Raw genomic sequence first — 24,474 nt, 5'->3', positions numbered from 1 at the left:
TTTTTTATTTTCTTATACAGTAAATTTTGATAGTTATGGGCAGGATACTCCCAGAATGTATAACTTATATATACACCAGGAATTAATATCAGTGTTTGGATTTCTACAATAAAAATTAAATATACTGTAAATGATATTCTACTTCCACTCACAATTATGTGGTTGGACATGTTAATCTTCAATTCATCCAGCAAACATCAGTGGTGCTTCTTATTGCCTGGTTTTGTATTAGTGGCAGGAAATATGAAAGAAGCAATGATGTGACCATTGAGAGGCTCAGTGTCTTCATAGTAGAGCAACTGGAAGCCTCCACTTACCAGGTTCCTAGTAAGAAGTAGGTAAAATTTGTTAACAGAAAGAAAGCAATTAAATTGAAGCATTTAAATTTTTACTTTGTGCTATCCCCCAAAGAGCTACTTGGAAATAACATAAGGCTTTTATCACAATTTAATTTCATTTTAAACTCATCTGTTTTACTTAGTGACTCAAACCACCCCATTTCCATCTTATCTGCATTGTGGACTGTATTTCAAAGGATAAGTATGATGGGAGGAATCTAATTCAGAATTTTCTAAAAGAAATGCCATGTAATCCAGTTAGGGAATAGTTCAAGACATTAATCATGGACAAAAGTGCTCTAAGCCATCTGGCATCCTCAGTTATTCTTAGAGAGTGCTTGAAGAAAAAAAAAAAAAACTAGAAGACTTTATACTGAATTCAGGTTTGCTCTAAATACTGACTCATCCAAACTCTAAATTTTTCAGATTTCTGGGTTTGATCTAGTTTTCACTCTTTAAAACATACTTACTGAATGCCAGGCTTACTCTAAATTCCTGCTCCTAGTGGCCCATTTATATACACTTTGCTTTACTGTCATATACACTGTGTAGACTTATTTGGGGAACACAGATTCTCAGGACTGGGTGAAGATTGATAGTAATGTGGTGTGAACCTGATCTGCTTCTGATGACCCATCTCCATCATACTCCCTAGTGTTAGGACTTTGTATGCATAGGATGTATGCCTGAAGTGTTCTTCATGTAGTTTGTCACCTGGGCAAATGATACATGCCATTCTGGATCAGTGTCAATGTCACCGCTCAAGAGAAACTTCCCCTGACAATCTAAATCAGGCATTTCTATTTGAAGATATCATTGTAAACTTTTCTTTCCATCTTTACACTCTTCATGATATTTTATTGTCTTGTTTAATAGTTATTTTCAGGTCTATCATATTTACCCATCTCAATATCTCTACAAAGGCATCTAAATCAGGTTTCATGATTTTTTTCCATTTTTTATCTACAAAGTACTCTTATAACCTACTTTTATAAAGTATGGAATTGGTTGGTTGCTCCTAAATGTTAAGTACCTAGCACAGTGCCTGACCCATATTCCTATATAGTAAATTGTTACTGAATAAATTGATTAAATCAACTATCTCTTAGAGATCAGATTTGACTCACTGGACATGAGGAAAAGTGATTCAAATAGAGCCCAGTCAGAAATCTGCCTGACTATATATGATCCTGATAGAGACATATATACCCTTCTGACTCTCATTTTTCATTGGTAAAATGAGTATAGCAACTACTTCATAGAACCATAGCTAGGATTTAATGATATAATATAATTAGAATAACCTAAATTTCACAATTTGTAATCAGATATCCTAATTCCAGCCCATGTATATCTACAGAGCACATTTCGTTTCTCCTCCAAACAACAGTCCTTCAAATAAAATGTCCCTTTCTTTATTCTCCAGTTAACTGGGCTGTGTTTCTTAAATTGTCCTTACAGGCATTGATTTATCACTTCATTCAAAAAATAATTTAGGGGTATCTAATATCTGAAAGATATAATTAATTATAAATCCTGGTCCTCATAGAGAATCCAACTAAATAAGTCATATGATCACTCAGAACCAGTTGGACTCAGAGAACTTATTCGAGCATAGATTGTTGGAAATCACTGCTGTAGTTTGTGACTGAGTAGGTCTAGGACAGGCCCTAAGAATTTTAAATTCTAACAGGTTCTCAGGTGATGCTGATATTGATGCTACTGGTCCAGGAATTACCATTTGAAAACTAGTGGGCTAAAGAATAGTAATGTTCGCCAAGGAGATGTAGAAAATTTAATAAGGAAGAAATTACTTCTATAAAAAATCTCAGGAGTTTAATATAGGAAATCACAAGCCCTGACCATGAAAGATAGGAAGGAATCTAAATCAGGTTTCATGATTTTTTTCCATTTTTTATGAATGAAAATGATCAATTTTGAATAAATATTGCAAATTAAAAGGATAACTAAAATAATGTACATTATGGTTCTGTATTGACTCTGGCCTAAGAAACATGTATTGACTCCAACTTAAACTTGAGCTAACACATTTTTAGTGGTTCTGACTATATAAATTTCCTATAACACATTTTCTCTGCAATATTATTGGTAAATTAATACAGAATTATCTGGACATAGGTTAAACTGAGCACATATTCACAAATCTTTTATACCATCTTTCACTGAAAGATAAAAATACAATGCATAAATAAAAACATGGCACATGTGTAACTGAGCACAGTGTGGACTGGATGAAGCTCACAATGTGCAATAATTAAGTAGGGCAAATGCAAGTTCTGTCTGAGTTGCAACTTCAAAGGTGAGACTTAAAGGGACTGAAATTTCAATGCTGAAAGAAATCGACATTGGAAGTATAATCAATGAACCAACTGATGTGAAACACTTCATGAATAATTAATATAGGTAAAGGTATAATACATTCAATTATATACCAATTCTGCAATTACAGATATAATTAAGCAGTTCTTTATGACCATATCCAGTGTGTGCCACAGCTACTTAAAATAGATCAGCAACTCTATCATCAGGCATCACATTGGTAGTTTGAAATTTGCTGTGATGGTACTATTCACACTACAGAAATTTATAAAGACTGAAAAATCAGAACTAACGTTTGTTCATTTTTCTTTCTTTCTTTCTTTCTTTCTTTTCCTTCTTCCTTTTCAGAGCTGATTATTAAGTATTTACTCTTCAATCCCCAGTTTCCATTTTTTGAGATTGATATCAAGAAATTTTTTATTACATTCATATCTTTAGGAGATAAGAAGAAAGATAAATATTTGAATTTTCCAATAAAATTAATTGGCTTATGTTTTTTAAAAGCTTACAATGTGCTTAAATGAGTGCTATTTCACATTAAAGATCATATCAGCTCCTCTTCACAAACACAGAGAAAAACATAATTAAATCATATTTTATAGGGAATGAAAGACAGATTTATAAAGGTTAAATAATGTACCCAAGACTTGCTTATTCTTTCTTCAACTAACATATAACACACACACACATGCATACACACACACAGAGTGCACAACCTGATGTTTTAATACATGTGCATTATGAACAATTAAGTCCAGTTAATTACTATATCCTTTACTATACATTCCTACTTTTTTTTAAAGTGAGGACATTTCAAATATATTCAGATTAGTATATTTCTAAGTCAAAAACATACTTGAGGGTACTTGAGGGATATTTCATTCCTCTTCAATCTTGGGAGCAAGAATAACTGAACAGAAGTTGACAAGCAGGTCTCCATTTTTTATAGTAAAAAATAATTTAATTCAAAACGGTTTCAGGTTGCATTAGCATAAGTATCTGGAAAAACATCCACAATAGTAAGAATGTTTTAGTTAGTTTTTTTGTCACTGAGACCTAAAACACCTAACAAGGACAACTTAGATGAGGGAAAATTTAATTGGAGGTCAGATTCAGAGGTCTCAGTTCATAGATGAGAGGCTCCACTGTTCTGAGTCCAAGGTGAGGCAGCACAATCATGGGGGAAGGGCCCAGTGCAGGAAAGTTGCTCAGCTCATGGCCTGGTCAGGAAGCAAGGATGAGGGATAGGGATGAAGCACCTTTCCGAAACCTACCTCCTCCAGCCCACCTCACATGCCTACAGTCACTACCTAGTAAATGTGTTCAAACTAGGATGGATTGATTAGGTTACAGCTTTCATGATTCAATCAGTTTACCTCTGAATATTCCTACAGAAACACAGGAGCTTGGGGGGGGCACCTCATATTCAAATCATAATGAAAAGGTTTATGAAATTTAGTTTTCTCAAAATTTTAGGACGTGCAGCCTGACTTTACATAGTTCATCTAATCAAATCTTAAGATCTGATCATTTTTTGTGGTCCTTTTAAATCTAGCAACCTTGTGATGTAGCTGGGCATATTTAGCAGGAATATATTTGGTACAATGAACTGAAGAAATATATTTGTCATACATGATAAAAGTTTATTAAACTAAGTTTCATTTTAGTTATAGACAAAATCTTATAAGATATGGAAAGCTAAACAGTCTTACTAAATTTTTTCTAATTTTCTTTGATTTCCTTAGGGCAAAGTTCAGCTCAATAAATTATCTCTTGAGCATAATGGGATATGTTTCCACACTGATGGAAAATTTACATATAGTTTTATTAAACTCTGTATCATATCTTTGAAAAGTTGAGAATTTACACAACACACACACATCACCCAACTCTAAGGATATTAATTGAACATTTGCATAGTCCAAATGATAATGTCAGATCAAACAAACAATTTCTTAAAGCTCTGGCTTATTAAATCTCAACAGAGGTTTGGGAAAGCTTAGAAGTCTAAATGTGGGAGATTTTTTAAATTAAAGTTTCATCTAAAGGGAAAAAAGGTAGATAATTTTCAGAATTAATTAGATGCTTAATAATAATTTGCTAAAAAGTTTTCAGAAGCTACATGGTTTATTATTAAGGCTGTAGCTCAGTGGCAGAGTGCTTGCTTAACACATGTGAGGCACTGGGTTTGAGCCTTAGCACCACATGAAAATAAACAAATAAAATAAATTCATTAAAAAAATCTGTAAGAAGATAATTCTAGACTGGAAGAAAATTAAATATAAGTTTGCATGTATGTATATGTGTTTCTGTGTTGTATGTGATATGTTTTTGCGTGTGTGCAAGCATGTGTATAGATTTCCTGAAATTAACTGTGTAGTCTTACTATCAAAGAGTATATTTAGCATTTAACTAGGATTCAATTAATGATTGATTGTTAAATCAATGAAACACCTACCATGCTGGCTCTGAGTAAGCTTTAGGGAATATTGCCAAGGATTCTGCTCACTTGGACTTCTAGAGGATGGCTGACTAAATATCCATGTATTAATTTGATGTTTTGAGCAAAAGTTTACTAATAAATCAAGAATATATATTTTATACATGGACCTAGACTTCAAGATGAGCAACTGAATACACATAACTTCAAACATTTCCATTGAAGGTATTTGGAAGACCTGTTCTGATGAATTGTTCTTCAAGTTTTTCATGAATAGATAACTTGTTGAGACATATGTACATGGAGATATAATCAATTAATCTTAGAAGATGAAACCAATTTCAAAATGACATATTATAAAAAAAATAGGAAATATTTCATATTGACAACACAAACCCAAGGTTTCCAAATGAGATGTAATGTGTTCTGTGTGTCATCCCTGGTTTCCTGACTACAAAAAAACCTTACATTGTCTTTCCAATTTGTTTTCTTATTAAATTTTATCTTTAGATTAGAGTCTTTATTTCAATATGTAATTTTAAAATTTTACATGGTCTATTAATCTTTTAGAAAAATATATTTAAACCCAAATACATCTTCTCTGACTTTTAAGCTAAATATTATTCAGAAGACAGCAAAAGCATTCAACTTAACTGGAGTGTTACGTGAAGTTTTGAGAATTAGTTTGGAAGAGGAGATGCAATTTATTATAAGGAAGTGAATCATCCTTTCATCACTGTGATTTCTGGAATTGTTATTTGGAAGCAAGTGTATGAGGTAAATACTCTAAAAACACATAAATGCATAAAAGACTGTTCATCATGACCAGTTATTTATGGATAATAAATAAATGTAAGACACAGAAAGATAATTGAAATGCTATTTTTTCCATGTCTGTGATACAACTACATTAAAATAATTTGAAACTTGAAAAATGAGTAATAAAATTCATTCAAATGTTCATAGAAGACAATATAATATCAAGTATAAAATAATAATTTCTGCTCCATATAATTTATTGTTTTGGAGCGGGTACTGAGGATTGAACTCAGGGGCACTCAACCACTGAGCCACATTCCCAGCCCTATTTTGTATTTTATTAGAGACAGGAACTCACTGAGTTGCTTAGTGCCTCGCTTTTGCTGAGGCTGGCTTTGAACTCTCGATCCTCCTGCCTCAGTAGCCCGTGCAGCTGGCATATAATGTACTATTAAGGAAATCAACAAGTAGTGAACATATGCTGTGTACAAGCACTGTAGTAAGTACTGGGGTTATATAGAACATAGATAAACTGAAGATTTTTATGAGACACAAGTACAGACAGCACAGCAGTCCCTGGAATCTTCCTGTCCTCTTCATGTTAGTGAGGAAAATTTCCATTCACTGTTTTACTAGAAAGATGGTTGCCTTTGCAGAGATTACATTTTCTAGCCTTTCTACAGTCAAACATTGAATAAGAAGATGAGAGCATATGAAAAATGGTGGAATGAGACAGACATCATTACCCTATGTACATGTATGATTACATGAATGGTATGAATCTACATCATGTACAACCATAGAAATGAAATGATGTACCCCATTTGTGTACAATAAATCAAAATTCAGGCTATAAAAGATTTTAAAAAATAATAAATAATTTTAAAAAAAGATGAGAGCAAGTAAAGTGTGCAATGTTGAGCATGAAGCTACTTGCCCTGTCATTTCTCTTACTCCCCCTTCCTCAAGACATGGCTAAGGTAATGACTTGGCTCCAACCATGTAACAGCAACAACATCTCGATCATGCTGTAGTAACAAGAGGGAAGAAATCCGAGTGCCTGAATCATCACATGGAGTATAACTCTTCCACCAGCCTCTTCCACAAACCTCTGATATAGTGCATGAAAGAGAAATAAGCTTCTATCTTACTTGAAGCACCATATTTTTAGGACTTTTTGTCATTTCACTTTACCTAATCCATGACACAATAAGTAAGCAAACAATTGTTATACACTGGATTCTCTCTGATGACTTGTTCTCCAGTTACTCTTTTCAACTCTGTAAAAAAACAAATCCATTGTTCCAAAAGTTTGGGTCAAAAACTTGGAGTCATTCTTCACTGCTGTCTTTATCTCAAATGCCATTTCCAATCCAATCTCCTATCAAAAACAATTCACTGAACTTTCACAATAGATCCTGAATTTGATCATTTCTTACCATCTTTGCTTTGTTGCAACCTCAAGTTCAAGTAATCATGATCTCTTCCTATTCCAACAGTCTTCCAACTGATATCTCTGCTTCCTTCCCAGCTAGCAGAATTTATTTTCCACAGCTGCAAGTAAATTCCCAATTAGCCATAACTTAGAACACATTGCTGTTCTGCTCAAACCCCTACAGATCCAATCTTGACTACAAAAATATTTAAAAGGCCTTAGCGAGGCCTACAATGCCATCAGAACCCTGCTCTATTCTTGATTCATTACCCTACTCTTCAACTCCCATCGCCATGTTAGTTCAGTTCACTCTAATCATAATGGCTTCCACACTCTTCTACAAATGTGCCAAACATAACCTAGTCTCAAGACTTGGCACATTTCAACTTTTTCTGCCTAAAATGCTATTCTCCCCAGATATTAGTCCATTGTGACTTAATTTATGCCTCTGCTCAGTGCTCAACTTACAAAGGCCTTCCCTACCACCATACATAGTATAGCAACACTTCTCCATCTTGCGTGCCACTCTCTATTCCTTTACCACGCTTTGGTGTTCAAAGTCTGTATCATATGTACATATGCATTATAAATATCCATTTATTTGTTGTTTATCTCCTTTATTTTGACAAAAGCACCATATTATACAATTTTTATTATTTCCTCTCTATTATAACACAATCATTAGAAGAGTACCTAGCAGATGGTATATGCAAAATTAGTATTTCCTGAATGAATAAATTAGATGAATAAAATACAGTTGGATCAATGTGCTTATAGGGAGGATACAGAAGATGTTAGGATCTTCAGAGAAGTGGGTCTATTCCTATTAGGAGTAACAGAAAACTAGTTACAAAGCAGAATCAGGATTCAGGTTCATCTCCATCAAGTTCAAAACCTCAGCACTCTTCATTTCATTGTAGTCTTCTATCCTGAGGAGTTTGGATTTTTAACCACAGGAAGTCACTGGAAAATGTTAAGCAGGGGAATGACATGAACACTTTTGTCTTTTAAAAAGATTTTGCTGACTGGGTACATCGGTGCACACCTGTAATCCAGCGACTCTGGAGGCTGAAGCAATAATTCAAAGTCAGCCTCAGCAATTTAGTGAGGTTCAAAGCAACTTAGAGAGACCCTGTCTTAAAATAGAAAAACGAAAAAGGCAGGAGATGTGCCTTAGTGGTTACACCCCTCTATGTTCAATCCCTGGTACCTAAAGTAGTAGTAGTAATAATAATAATAATAATAATAATAATAATAATAATATTTTTTTAAAAAGGTTTTGGTTTTCAAAGGCAAGAAGGATCAGACAGCAATACATAATAGCAATAGGCTGACAGACTGAATGAAATTTGTGACCAACTGAACCCTGATCAACCCCTGGGTTTCTACTGTGGACAAATGTTACAGAGAAAAGGAGGTATATTCCACAAAGTTGAGGAAAAGGGTACAGCACAGTCAGGGTTATTACAATCATTTTAATCTAGTCACATAGCTGCTTAATGAATGGATCTGGATTAAACCCCCAGGATTTATAGCTTTTGGACTTGGAGTCATTTCTCTACAAGATAACTGAGACTAAAGGACTAAAACTTATAATTTAAAACACATAGGGACAATAGAAACCTAGTTCAGCAGTTTAGTTATGTTAGGAAAAGTATGTTTTCTGAACACAGAAGACAAAATGTACTGTTGCAGAAAATACTGAACAATAATTTGCATTTTAAAAATCCTAAAATTAAATTTTCATCACTATATAATGTTATGTGTTCACAGTTGGAATGAGCCTTTTATCTTTCAATGTGACTTATGAGAGTTGCCTTCAGAAGAAGAAAAGAAAAAGTTGTCATTCCAAGAACAACAAATGAAAGCAGTGAGTTTTTTGTTTTAGTTTTTTTTTTTTTTTTTAATTTCTTCCATCATGGGGAGGACAAAAAAATGTACAGCAAATGAGAAGCTTTTTGCAAAATGTATTTCAAGAAAAATACGTAGAGATTTCAAACATTTTCTTAACAATATGAATTTTAAAAGAGATATCTGATCAACAGCTGACAACTAAGATTTACATATGTATGAAGAGCACATACTACACAGGGACCATGTGCAAAATAGTGCATTATCTTATTTAATTTGAAAACATTTATGATAAAATGTTACATCTTCCAGGATTTTTTTAAGTGAATAAGCACCATCTCTTCCCTCAAAAATGGTGATTGAATTGAAAGAATGTTTTGACTCCTTTATTCTTTTAGAACTATAATTAAAGTCTAATTACAAAAAATATTCAGCATTCTATTATACTAATTCAAGATAATCACTGGGGAATCCAATTCAATTCCCAAATCTTAAACATTAGAAAGTATGCAAACAGAACTCACAAAATACATCAAGGATACCTTTCAAACTGTGAAATGGAATGTAATTAACACAATAATAACCACTTCAGTGGAGGTTACTGCCCACTGTATATCTGCATTGGCTATTTGTACTAGATTTAAATGCTAGCATTTACAGAAATTTGTCTGTTTCTTACTTTACTGAGCCTTTATTTTTAAAAAATTGTCTTGTAATATGATCCCATTTATGTATAATTTGTAGGTAGGCTATCAATATCTGATATGTTGAATTTTAAATTAATCACAATTTGCTTTTGAAACAGTCAGTTGGTCAAATTAGTTTTAGATCACATGGTTCAGGAAGTGGTTCTTAAACCTTTAGTCTCTTAACCTCTCTATGCTACTTAAAAGTATTGAAAACCTCAAAAAGCTTTTGTTTACATGGATTATTGCTATTGATGGTTCATCTATTAGAAATTAAAACTGAGCTGGTCATGGTGGTGCATGCCTATAACCCCAGCGGCTCTGGAAGCTGAGACAAGAGAACCATGAGTTCAAAGCAATCCTCAGCAAAAGTGAGGTGCTAAGCAACTCAGTGAGACCCTGTCTCTTAATAAAATACAAAATAGGGCTGGGGGTGTGGCTCAGTGATTGAGTGACCCTGAGTTCAATCCGAAAGAAAAAAAAAAGAGAAATATTTTAAATATTTACTTACTGAAAATAATAATAAATATATCACACCTCAAAAAATACATTTAAATTCAAAATTAACTAAATTATTGTGTTACAATTATTGTGTTAAAATTATTGTGTTAAAAAATTAACAATTATTGTGTTAAAAAACAAACATTAATAAGAAACATGCCATTGTTGTATACTTTAGGAAATAAAATTAATGTCTGACTTAGGACCTCTGTATTCTCTGATTCTGCATTCAATCTACGGCAATATTACACCATGTGATCTCCAGAAAACTCCAACATACACTCAACAGTGAAAGAGAAAGAAGAGCCCAAATCACATGTTAATGTAATTATAACAAGGCTTAGAGGCTGCTTTTGCTGAAAGTACTGACTCTTCACTAGAGCCTGCAGATGCCCAATGGTTAATTAAAAGCAAAATAAAACTTGGCATCAATGCCTCCATTTTGTATCTACCTCCTTTATTACCTTAAACTTTGAATCAGTTCCTGCTCAGTTCTACATGTAGGCATATTAATCACTTAAGGAGTGTCTGTCTAAAAACTGGTAGGACAAAGTTGATTAGCCCCAAATGACTTAATCTATCTCATCCCTCTTTAAAACTGAGACACCATGATAAGACTAACTAAGGTCTTTTCAAGATTTTCAGGGACATTTAACTGCCAGCTTTCACAGTGTCCTGTTCCAGACCCCCTGGAGCAGTGCCCAGAAATCTCTAGCCATTGCCCTAAAACTACAGTCGACTTGGATTCCAGGAATTACACAGCCTCGCAGATCATTCCATGATGAGAGCACCCTGCTAACTAAGCAGGAGTGATTACCCTGTGAGGGGAACTGAGGCTGCCTCCTAAAGAGAAGCAATCATCTCATGGGAACAGGATTGCCCCTCAAGGAATAGGGACTTCTGTGAAGCCATCTCACAGAAGTATAATTGAGATAATGATCAGTCAGATCAAAGTTTGACCAAGAGTGCTTAATTATGCATACCTCTTGCCCTTTCACCAATTCTCCCTCTATTTTAAACCTAAAGTTCATGACAATACTCCAAAGACAGAGCTAAAACCACTGGTCCTTTGCCTTCCTGGTACTGCTCTGTTGATTAAAGTTCCTTTCCTCCTTTTCAACATTACTTTTTCCATTTGGTTTTTGGGGTGAATGGGAGGACCTGATTTGTTGGGACTCTCAGAGTAGAAACTCTACCCTAAGACTCCAGTACACTGTTCTGATCTCGATGAACCCTTAAAAGAGTCCCCAAGTCACACCTTGAGAATTGCTGCATTAATTAATTTGCATCAGACAGGGAAAAATTTTCAGTTCCATTCAAATATTTCTCACAGAAAATTTCTAAAGTTATGAATAGCTAAAGCTATAAAATCTGATAAAATATCCAAATTTACACATTTAAACTTCTGCAGGTAGAACAACTCCTATAGTCACAAGAGAACTGTTTTGAGTAATCATCCCTTTAGTTTAGCAACAGAACACTTTTTTCCTCCACATTCTGATTTCTTCACTGGGTTCTTAGACATGCACATCCACTAATCTTTTTAAACATTACCAATGCTGTGTCTATCAGACATCTTAATTTCCCACTGCCAGAAGAGAACTCCTGATTTATCTTTCTAAAACATTAACTCACCTCACTTTCCCATTTCAAAAAAATGCAGCACCCTTTATGCTCAGTGCTCAATTTTTATTTACATTAAAAAGTACGTCCTTCCTGATTCCTCTTTCTCTCATGCTCATATCTGATCCATGACCTGCCAAATTTTACACTTCCTTCATCATCCAAGCTGCCATCTCAGCTCAAGTCACCATTACATTTTGCTTAAATCACTGCTATCGACTCTCAATTAGTGTCCATTTCTCCCACCATCCCATAATCCATTTTCTCCAGTCTGTGGTTATTAGCAAAATCCATTTTTCTACTCATAAAACATAAATCAAATCATGTCCCATCTCAATCAAAATATTTCCAATGTTCTTAAATCTCTTAGAGTAAAAAAGCACACTTACAGGGCCCTACCTTGCCTCTGCCAGCTGCTCCTACCTCAACTAGTGCTTTTTTGTCTAACATGCCAAACTTCACTTGCATTACAGTCTTTCTGCTTGTTGCTTACTTCATCTAGAATCTTCTATCCACACTTTGGCTTATTCCTGTTATTCAGATCCGAACTCAAATTTTTTATCTCCTGGGAAGGATTCCTGCATCCAGAAAATTATTGCCAGACCCACTTCCATGATTCTCTTCTACTACCCTGTTTAATTTCACTTACTCATAGCATTTATTACTATCTCAAAGTATTTTACTTATTTCCATATGTCTTTTTTCCCCCTTCTACCATCACCAGAGTGTCTTGTTCACTTTTCTATCTTCAGTATTCACTGAGACACAGTAAGCACTGGGCAAAGACTTTCTTGAATGTAGAAATGAATAAATAATCAAATGAAATAATAAATGAATCAAATAAAGATGCCACATGGCAAAAAGAAAAGTTCATCAAATACTTTCTTTGCTGTTCTCAATAGTTGAGGAAGATTCATAGAACTTCAAATATTCATGGACTAGTGTTACCAGTCAAATTCTCACTTATGGCAGTATTTTCAATTTATCAGAATGAAGTTTATAGAGCAATCTATGAAGATCAGATTCAGACTGCAGCCTTCCAAAGCCCTTATAGTTAAATTCAGATAAATCACGTGCCATTATAGGCTGTTTCTTAAATGCAGAGTCCTGGGAGAATTCCAATAAGAACTTCAGAGATCAGTTCTGATGTTCTCTGTCCTGGGGGTGGGATGGGCTGTTGCCATGGCAGTCACAGGATGAAGCCTTACTGTGCTGGGAAGTAGTTCTTATCTGTTCTGCCCTTGGAGAGTGGGCCAAAAGGATTACAAACCATTTAGGATTTCTCATTAGAGGGATGGATATTAAAAGCATTATTCTATCTAGCCTCCCACAAAAATCATTGGAAATCTTGTTAAAGTCCCTCAGGAAATACATCCATGTGTTTTTTTTTTTAAATGAACCCATAACAACTGTAGCATCCTGTTAAATGTTCGGCATGCAAACTATTCAACAATTTCCATGTGATGATGACTGAAGTAAATTTATCTCATTAGCAAGAAATCGATGTGTCACTACACTATTGCCAAGAAGGTACTAATCCACAATTTCTTCTGATTTTTTTCAGCTATGCTGTTTTTGTTTTAAATTTTGGCTAAAAAATTACTTTTAAGCTTTCAAATTTGGCATTCTCTGAAAATGAAAAAGGGAGAGACTGAGATTTGAGCAAAATGAATGAGCATGGAAATAAAATTCACAACCGCATGAAGTGATAGTAAGAGGGGAACAAAGTACTCATGCTTTTCTAATATAACTCATGATCTGCCTTACTTACCAATGTCAAACTGACTCTTTAAAAAATTGGTGGTTTTCTGACCATGATCTTAAAAAAATAAGCATAGCAATTTTCAATTATCTTTCAGGAGTTTCCAAACTAAGAAAAGCCAAACCAGTTCCCTTTGTAATGTAATAAATTTAATTCCACTAATAACGGCTTAGAAAGAAAATTAAGAACTATGCATTAGTAAAACCACAGTATGACAAAGCTGTATGTCACAAAATCATACCACTTAGTAGTTACATGAGTATTAACAACACCAACCTTCAAAATAAGTCAGTTTTTCAATAAGGATGTTCTTGATCAAAACATCTGGTCAATTCTGCATGGACTGTACAACAGTTGTTTCTTCCTAATGACACATACATACATAGCCTTATATACTTCAGATAAAAAGAAATATTACTCAGCTGAATCACCTACTCCTATTCATCAAATCTGTCATTAAGTGACTTGTGGTTATTTTCAAATGTAAAATCCAACCTCACAGAAAAAGTAAATTGCTATCATCAAGCACATTCAAAAGCATATTTACTTTCCTAAGGACAATTTATGAAGTATTCTTAAAATATGTTAGAAAAAAAGAACACAGAAGCAAAAACACATTACTTTTCTAAATTCCTACTCTGAAAAGCACTAGTATCCTTTAGATTATAAATGGAGATATTTTCTTTTATAGGTAATACCTTCCATACCTTATTATGCACATGCCTTCATGGACACACAAAGCATACACACACTAAAAAGTACTACCTTTTAGAATTTTCTGCAAAGACACATAAAAGCACAAACCAAAGAGAAGATTGATATATTTTACTACATTAAAATTTATAACTTCTGTTCATCAGAAGATATCACGAAGGAATAAATATGTTAGGCATAGTTGAAAGAAAATATTGGCAATGCCTATAATTGACAAGGATTAAGCTCTAAAATGTATAAAGTCACTTATCCAACAAAAAAAATGAGCGGAGGACTATAATAGACTCTTCACACACAACAACAACAACAAAAAAAATCAACCCATAAACATGACAAAATGCTCAGCCTCATTAGTAACCAAAGGGATACAAATTGAAAACACAAAATAGCATTTCACATCCACCAGATTGGTAAAATTTCAATATTTGGCAATATATATTTTCACCAGTACAAGGAGCAATCAGAAAATTTAGGGAAAAAGTTACATTGGGTAGAATAAGATAAAAAATACTTTGGAAAGGAATTTGCTATCTTTTAACAAACTGGAAGGTTCACATACCATATGACCTACATTGGAGAAAGTACTGAGAACGTTTATCAGGAAACATGGTTAATACTTTCCTACAAACACCATTTAGAAGGGCAAAGCACTCGAAACAACTGAAACGTAATCAATAGCTGAAAGCATAAATAAATACATGGAACATAACTCATATACAATGGAACATAATACGCAACAAACAAAATCAAGGGGTAGAAAAACATTGCAAAATTATTAGATTTGTATGAAGTTCAAAAACATTCAAAACTAAACATGTGCATCAAATATAGGGGAGGATTTTCAAGAGGAAAACTTCCAAGGGCTGGGTTCTTATGAGCTAAATTGTAGAACATTAGTTCACAGACCTACAGACCTCAGAATCTAGGAGTACAGAAAGGAATAGGAGTTGTGTTATGGGAATCCACTGGGAATCCCTGTTCCAGACGTACAGAAGTTTTACAAGCTGGTGCTGAGGAGTCAGTGCCACAATGCCTCCTGAGATGGGGTTCCTGCCACCACATAGAGTTGCTTGTTCCACTCTGGGAACATTTTAATTACTAGAAAATTTTCAAACTGACCCAATTAGGACTTCTCTATAACTGATATTTCTTCTTATGTAAAATAATTCCCTTTTCACATGACAGTGTGTTCACCACTAAAAACTCCTAAACTTTCCATGTATATATGAAATATTGTCAATTCTTTTAAATATATTACTTCCTAAACTTGCTCAAGTACGTTAAAAGTCCCCACTTCTTCTTTTTTTTTTTTTTTTAGGTACCAGATATTGAACCCAGGGGTGCTTAACCACTGAAGTCACATCCCCAGCCCTTTTTTTTTTTTTTTTTTTTTTTTTGAGACAGGTTCTCACTAAGTTGTTCAAAGCCTCACTAAGATGTTGAGGTTGGCTATGAAACTTGCTATCCTCCTTCAGCCTCCTGGGCCTTTGGGATTACAGGTGTATGTCATTGCACCTGGTTTAAAAGTCCTTTAAAGCTTTCAACTCCCAAATAAACATGATATGCCATGTGCCATCCAAATATCTCAGTTCCCTGTCTTTGTTATTGTTTCCATAATTGAAATATATCTTAAAATCCACACTTAGTATTTCAGGACCTTTTATAAATAGATGCTTTCTTTTTATACAAGCAGTTTATAAAGTTGCTCTTTAATATAAACATTAAAAGCTTGGTCCTATAAAGGAACTAAAAAAAATCTTAAGTGCATTCATATTGCAAATGTTTGAAGATAGCTTTTGGATTAACATAAAAATCTCTGAAGGCCAAAAGGCAACACCTGATTTTGGAGAATAAAATGGGTTGTTTCTCCTGTTAAATTTACTGAGGCCTAATTCATATAAAAATGCATTCAATTTCCTCATACTTTTGGGTACTGTTCTGAATGCCAACTGACAGAGAAAAGCTCATCGTTAATGTTCAACTTTATATAAAATCCCTTTTTGAATGTCATCATTCACTACATCATTTAACTACATAAAAAGAATAAGAATGTTTGAGGGGGGAATAGAATTTGTAGTGTGAATTTGTGTAAGTTTGCCACCAATGGTGCTACTTAGCATGAATTGTGACCACACTGAATAATAAATAGAGTTAACATGAGCATAGCAGACAGATCTTGTAGCAACTGACTCACTGGAGAAGGAAGCGGATGACCAGTCACCAGAAGGTAATACTGAAGTCTTGGTTCAGTGACAACAGAAACAGGTTAGTCCTTAAGAGTTGGTGTGAACAATCATGTAGCACTTAGAGATAGCATGCAAAAAACCGTTAAGACAGACATTTGTGTAATAAGTTGAAAGAATTGCTCCTCCTTTTAAAAAAAAGTAATTTTTTTTTAAATTGTGAGGAAAAAAAAGTCAATAATATTGATTGTAGACAGAAAAACAGGCTTCGAAGGTACACAGTAGTTTAATCTTACACAACAAAGGTACAGAGGTGGACCAAGAAGTAAGCCAAATCACAGCCATCCCTTCAATGAGAAAAAAAGAAACTAGTAAGAGGAGAGGAATGAATTGATCTTTGGAGGGGCAGAAAGCAGGTCAGTGCTCAAAGCATGCAGAAAGGCCTATGTTGTCACATTTTTTAAAAACTATTGCTGCCCAAGGGTTTTCTTTCTTTCTTTGAAATCAAATCATTTTTCATACTATAGTTTAATAATATACATCTTAAAATGGAGATGCTTGTAATAAACATATAATTCAGTACTTCTAATCTGTTCTTTGAAAGTTATCATTGAACAGTACTTAGGTATGGGAATTCCATAGCAAAGTTTTATATTTCAGTGTACTGAGGGTATGATCTTGGCCAAAATATTTGACTTTTCTGGACACTAAATTCCCAATATATGGACATGTAAGCAACAGGTCTTAAGGGCATTAGGGAGATGAAAAATTGAATAGCTTTCCATCTTCTAAGGTCTTCTTCAATTTCTTTCTTTAGTTTTCTGTAAATTGCCTTGTAGAGGTCTTTCATTTCTTTTGTTACATTGATTCCCAAGTCTTTTTTGAGGCTATTATAAATGGGATAATTTTCCTAATTTCCTTTTCAGTGTATAGGAAAACATTTGATTTATGGATGTTGATTTTATATCCTGCTACTTTGCTGAATTCATTTATTATTTCTAGAAGTTTTCTGGTGGAATTTTTTGGACCTTCTAAATATAGAATCATATCACTGGCAAACAGTGATAGTTTGAGTTCTTTTTTTTCCTATTTGTGTCCTTTTAATTTCTTTCTTTTGTCTAATTGCTCTGGCTAGAGTTTCCAAGACTAATCAATAAATGGGATGGATTCAAACTAAAAAGCTTCCTCTCAGCCAAGGAAACATCAATTAAGTAAAGAGAGAACTTAAAAAATGGGAGAAAATTTTTACCAACTGTACCTCAGGTAGAGCATTAATCTCTAAGACATATAAAGAACTCAAAAAACTCAACAACAAAAAAACAAATAACCCCATCAATAAATGGGCTAAAGAACTGAACAGACACTTTACAGAAGAAGAAATACAATCAATCAACAAATATATGAAAAACTGTTCAACATCTCTAGTAATTAGAGAAATGCAAATCAAAACTACTCTAAGATTCATCTCACCCCAGTCAGAATGGCAATTATCAAGAAAATAAGCAACAATAAATGTTGGTGAGGATGTGGGGAAAAAGGTACACTCATATGTTGCTGGTAGGACTACAAATTGGTGCAACCATTATGGTAAGCAGTGTGGAGATTCCTCAGAAAACTTGAAATGGAACCACCACTGGACACAGCTATCCCACTCCTTGTTTTATACCCAAAGGACTTAAAATCAGCATACTACAGTGATGTAGTCGCATCAATGTTTACAGGAGTTCAATTCACAAAAGCCAAACTATGGAACCAACCTAGGTGCTCTTCAACAGATGAATGGATAAAGAAAATGGGGTATATATACACAATGGAGTATTACTCAGCCTTCAAGAAGAATAACATTATGGCATTTGCAGGTAAATGGATGGAGCTGGAGAATATCATGCTAAGTGAAATAAGCTAATCCCCCCAAAACAAAGGCCAAATGTTTTCTCTGATATGCGATGCTAATTCGCAATAAGGTGGGGGGCTAGGAAAAATAGAGGTACTTTGGATTAGGTATAAGGGAGTGAAGGGAGGGAAAGGAGTATTTTGGGAAGGAAGGATAGTTGAATGAATCAGACATTATTACCCTATGTACATATATGATTACACCACTGATGTGATTCTACATCATGTATACCCAGAAGAATGAGAAGTTATACTCCATTTATGTATGATGTATCAAAACACATTCTACTGTCATGTATAACTAAGTAAAACAAAGTTTAAAAATCTTTAAAAGAAAAAGTATATCAATAGATTTTATAGCGTATATAAGGTCAATGTCTATTTGTTCAAGAGATAAATATGCTCTAACATATTTGAAAACAATTAAAATGTTAATAGAGTCTTAAGTAACTTTTTTTCTTTTTACTTTCACCACTACCTTAAGAAGCTAATTTCATACAATTCTGATCAAAACTTGAAATTAAACTTCTGTCAGACAGTAATTGTAGGTATCTGAATGTAACACAACTTATTTTGCTTGAAAATACATGATAATATATGCACACTACTCCCAGATGATTTTTCCCCAGCTATCCTAATTAGTGAAGTTTTACCATATGACTCTTCTCCTTTGTCAAAACCAAGAGAAACTCTGGCATTTAGGTATGCAGTAACATTTGGGACATTGCCCAGGCTTTACAAAAAAAAAAAGTACTTAAAGCACATATTACACAAGCATTTTCCAAAGAACACTCCATCTCACTAAAGAGAGAGAGGAAAAATTGGACTGATTTTTCTTTGTAAAGAAGTGTTTTGCTGAATGTTTTGACAGTAAGCAGGTTTGTGAAAGATCCTTTATAGCCTATTCATCCATTTCTATTGTGCTATACTGTATAAATATTAATGTTCACAGATGAAAAAGAATCCATCTATAGCAATAACATTACTATCTAAACTTTGAGAAGATTAAATGTGTTGATAAGAAACTAATTGTACAATAAGACATTTCCTCAATTAAAACTTATAAAAATTTAAATGAAGTTTTTTTCATTTTAAATGACTTTGACATAAGTATAAAAGACCCAGGATCAACTGAAGTTATACTGTTGGTTAGAATTACTGTTTGGGTAAATATTGGTATCAGTTTATAAGATTATGGTCATTTTATTGAGTTTATCTAAAGGCAATCAACAGGATCAATCCAAAATCTGTGATTCTGAATATTGATGTATTATTTAGAAACCCTGTTTTTTTTTTTTTTTAACAAGGACAATTAACACAGGGTTCTCAATGAAAAACTAAGATGATGTGCTATTTAGTCAATCCAGCAGTAAAAAGAAGATACATATTTTTAAATTAGCTTGAAGTAGTGGGGTAAACTTAGCATATATACCTTTATCTAAGAAAGCAATATAGTTTCTCATAAGTATTTTCTTCCTATTTTGTTTTGAATGTATTCGTATATGGATGTGTGTATAACAAAAGTATTCTTTTCCTGCACCTTTAAATTTCCTTATCATAAAATACATTAACTATGTTACATTAATATCATAGCATTTAAATACTGTTACCGTTACATCATGGTATTTAAGTCATAGATCTCAATGAGATGAGTAAACATTGCCTGAGGACTTCTTGCCTTTCTCTGGGGAAAGGGCTAATGCATTTTCAACAGTACTGAGCCATATCATGTTAGGTGGAAGTATGAGCTTAACATTGTCTTTATTTGGAGATTAAGTATGGTTGAACAAGATGTACATGGGTACCACGTTGACAAGACTTTAAAAGACAACTTGGCTACCAGATTATTTGGTCAAACTTCAGGTATTTTTAGATGAGATTAACATTTTAATCAGTAGATTTTGAGTTAAAGTGATTACCGCCCAATAATATGGGTGGGATCCATGCAATCAGTTGACAGCCTAAACATGAGTTCTGTTTCTCACAAATATACCCCCCCAACACCACACACTCCCAGTTAAGAGCTTGAGCTCTTGAGTCCATATTGCCTGGGTAAAATCCTGACTCTTCTAGAAGTACCTGGAAGACCTGGGCAAGTTAATTCTATCTTGACTTCTATATATTTTTTCCCATTTTTCACATCCTGCCTGCTCACTACCCACATACAAACTTGTCCTACGATTTCATCCCTTTGCCTGAAATTCTCTACCAGATGAACAGTGTTTATATTTTTGTTTATTGTGCTTGGGTTTTATCATTTTTTTAATCGACCAGCTCACATGCCATCCAATCTTTGTGATCTACCTCTATCATAACATGTAGGACACTGGAAACATTTCCTTTCATGGAAGAATCATAGCAGGAAAGTTAGTCATGTGCTGAAAATTAAGGGTAGAGTTTGGTCAAAAATATTTCTAACGATCTTGAGTTTCTGTTGAAGCTTTGTAAGCATGCTCAAAGATCTAATAGCGTGAAATCGTTTTTTTTTTTAACATTATCATCTTTACCCATGTCTGAAAAAATGTGGAGTTGCCATATTAATAATCTAAGCACACACTTCATATAATTAGTGAACCATATATCTAAACAGTATTTCAAGTCTTTTCAAACTGTTTCTTAACAAAAGAAAGAAAACTGGAATTGTCTCACGTAATACCTTGACATCTATGTGCTGCCTGATAAGACCAAAGGGGAAAGTGCTAATGTCAAGAGGATCAGGGCTGCAAACTTTACCTTCCATGACATACACCAGCGACCCCACGTCTCCTTCTTTGATGATGCAACTGTCTTTGCCATATTCCACTGGGTACATACAATCCACAATCTCCTGGATCTGTGACAGTTCCAAGTTCTTCATGAAGTCATTGTCAAGGATGGCTTCCTTTATAAGATCCTTGGACCTGTAGCAAGAGGAGGAAGAGTTACTGACACATCCGACAAGCTCTTTCCTAGTTTGTGTGGCTTAGCAGAGCCCTGCAATGCTCTGGCACACTACAAACGTATTTTCTTGTGAGGAATCCAAAAATTGTCTGAAAAAACTAAGAACAAAGTCTTTCCATGGCAGGGGCAAAGCCACAGAAATTTTCCTTTAAGTAAATTATCATTTAATGAATAAGTGACAAACAAATAAAAATCATACAATTTGATTTTATTGTGTAATTTTTTTAACCACAAAGATTATGGAAAAACTAATGAGCGAAAATTTTAAATTGAAGTTTGTAATTTTGTTTAAGAATAAGTATAAACAAAATACAAGAAAATTTTAGAACAAACTCTTTTTGCTGTTTATGTATTATAAAAGACTATCAGGCATGTAGTATACTACAGAAATAATAGAAAAATGTGATTTCTTTGCCTATTTTCTCCCTGCCTCTTCTATTAGACTTTAGGGTCTACATAGGAAGAGATCATTTTTAATTCGTTTCCTATTATATGCCCAATTTCTACTACAATGCCAGTCATGGTATGGGTGTTCCAGACATATTTCGGATAAAAATTGGTTAAGAATTAGATTTCTAATTAGCTGGTTGAAATAACTGACAGAAATGTAACAGTTATTGCTTTTGGGGTTGTTTTGTTTGGTTTGGTTTGGTTTGGTTTTGGTTTTGGTTTTGGTGCCGGGAATTGAACCCAGGGTCAACCCCTGAGCACATTCCCAGGCCTTATTTCATTTTTTTTTTTTTTAATTTGAGAATTGGTTTCACTAAGTTGCTTAGGGCCTCACTAAGTTGCTGAGGTTGGCCTTCAAATTGCCACCCGCCTGCCTCAGCCTTCCAAGTCACTAGAATTACAGGTATGTGCTTCTTTAGAGAATATTTTTTTCTTTAAACATCTTAAGCTGAGGTAACCAGGCAGATAAAACTCGTAGAACAAGATGTTTGAAATATAATGTTTTAGATCTGGAACTAAACACAAGTAGTCAGTAGGAAAGAGAAATACAAATTCTGTAATTAAACAGGAAGTCAACCTAAAACATGGTGGTAATTTTATTCACTGGGATAAGAAATGCTAAACCTCTTCCTCAAAGTGGAAGGGACATTAAGAAACATGTCGTCAGGAGGAGCACAATCAGAGCACCATTCAGTGTGGGAAAGTGAAGAGCTTAGCATACAGAGAGAAAGTGATACATCTGGAATTTTAGATTGAAAACCTTAATTTTAAAATATGGAACAGAAGCTGGCCTTTGTCTACATTGACTCAGGCAAGTGGCTTCAAGGGAAATGACCTATAGTATGAGGACTACCTAGAGCATCAGCCTTCCCACCTGCTCCTGGGTGGTTTCTCACCTAGACCTCCGTTTGAGCATCATCATTTAGTTTCAAATAACAAAAATATGTACATGAAAATTAAAACAATTGAAACTTCACTAGTGTGAAGATTACTCCTTGAATGGGCTGTTTTGCTGCAAGTAAAATTATGTTTATATAGTATGAATGGCACAGGGAACGATATAATATTTCAAGTGAAAAGGAAGAATAGAAATTTTTTAGGGGGTGGGAAATTTATGTATGTGATAAAATGAAAAAAAAAATACTCTGAAGTTACAACCATAACTCTATGAAAATAACTTGCCTTACTTTTCTCCATTTCCATTTTATTATTTGAGGATGGTATTTTAAGAATTATCAAACTAACAGGTTTATATGTGATGACTGGTAATGATATAAAGTTACTTCAGGGAGTTGCAAGTGAATAAGATGGTAGTAGTGTTTATTGCCGTAGCAGCAACTGGAGGGTGTTAACAGAGCACAGAGTTATGACTTGAAACAAAATCAAAGGAAAATGATCCAAATTTTGACTGTGATTGTCTTTGGTGATAGAATTATATTTTTTCTCCGATCTTTATAATTTTCTAGAAGGGGCAGACTTTTTATTAAAAAAAACTTTGATTTTAAATGTAAATTATAAAGAGGAACTATGTCATACTAAAAAATAATCTATTGCTCATTTAATTAATGACTTGATATTTAATATTGTGACTCAATATTACTCTTCAGTAGACTCCCTGTCATGGCTTGTTTTTAAATACTCATGGCAGGACTTTTCACTTCAGGAAGAGATGGTGATGGATGGCAAGTCATTATGAACTTCAGGATGTTCTCTGTCTAAAAATGTCCTGGTTGTGAGACTTCAACTTTAGCTCAACAGAATTCTTTAGCTGCATGATTTCTGCTGTTCGGGCTTTTTTTTTAATTCTCACTTGCTCAAACTTCGTTTGTTTTTTGGTCTTAACGTGAAAAGTGACTTCTCTTCTCCTCAGACTTCAAAGCAGGATACAAAACTCATCTCCTTCCACAATTTTCATGAGGTGCCCTTCTTAATCATCTTCACCACTGACCTCAAGAATGCCAGTGGCACCTTAATACTGACTCCCAAGATCTATTGTTCTGTGATTATCTTTCCAAATGCCAGGGGGTTTGATCTTTAAGAAATTCATTTTAGTCACATATTATTATAGTCTCGCTTTGGTAAACATTTCTCTATCTTATTTGGTTCAGAGAGTGAGGTCATCTGATGGGTTCATAGTTTCTAACATAATAAAGACTAGATCTTAACCTGGAAAACCAATGTGTTTATGACAGATGGTATCATATCCTTTGGGAAATATTAACCATGTTTCATTAAATATCTAAGTTCTAGAAGTGTGGCAAGATTAGAAATAAAGCTCTATTCCAAGAAAATAATTTGCTCCATCCAAAGATGATTAAAGGAACTCACTCTGCCTGCTCTCATAAACAGTAATATTAACCTATATTATGAGGACAGCAGAAAAGATGGGACAATCAGCTCTAAGAAAATCCCTTAGAATTATCCAAATTTACCAAGTGTTTATCATAGCACTCCAGTGGATTTCTGGATGTTCTTGCTTCTTAAATTGTCCACCCACAAGAATTTGATCCTAACTAGAATAAGATATATTCCATGCTTGTAAAATTTTATCAAAATGGA

General features: G+C 34.0%; 1 protein-coding gene across 2 annotated transcripts in view; it reads right to left on the bottom strand.

Moving 5' to 3' along the window:
- Prkg1 (protein kinase cGMP-dependent 1) overlaps window positions 1–24,474 on the bottom strand; it is a 1,194,090-nt gene that overhangs the window by 1,011,132 nt on the left and 158,484 nt on the right. For both annotated transcript variants that reach the window (XM_047552478.1, XM_047552477.1), the window contains exon 2: window positions 21,259–21,425. In XM_047552478.1, coding sequence (XP_047408434.1) covers window positions 21,259–21,425 — 167 coding nt within the window. The remainder of the gene's footprint in view (window positions 1–21,258; window positions 21,426–24,474) is intronic.

This window comes from Sciurus carolinensis, chromosome 5 (assembly GCF_902686445.1).
Source record: "Sciurus carolinensis chromosome 5, mSciCar1.2, whole genome shotgun sequence".
NCBI classification, from domain to species: Eukaryota; Metazoa; Chordata; class Mammalia; order Rodentia; family Sciuridae; genus Sciurus; species Sciurus carolinensis.
The sequence above is the reverse complement of the archived record's forward strand: the minus strand, read 5'-3'. Positions and strand labels throughout refer to the sequence as shown.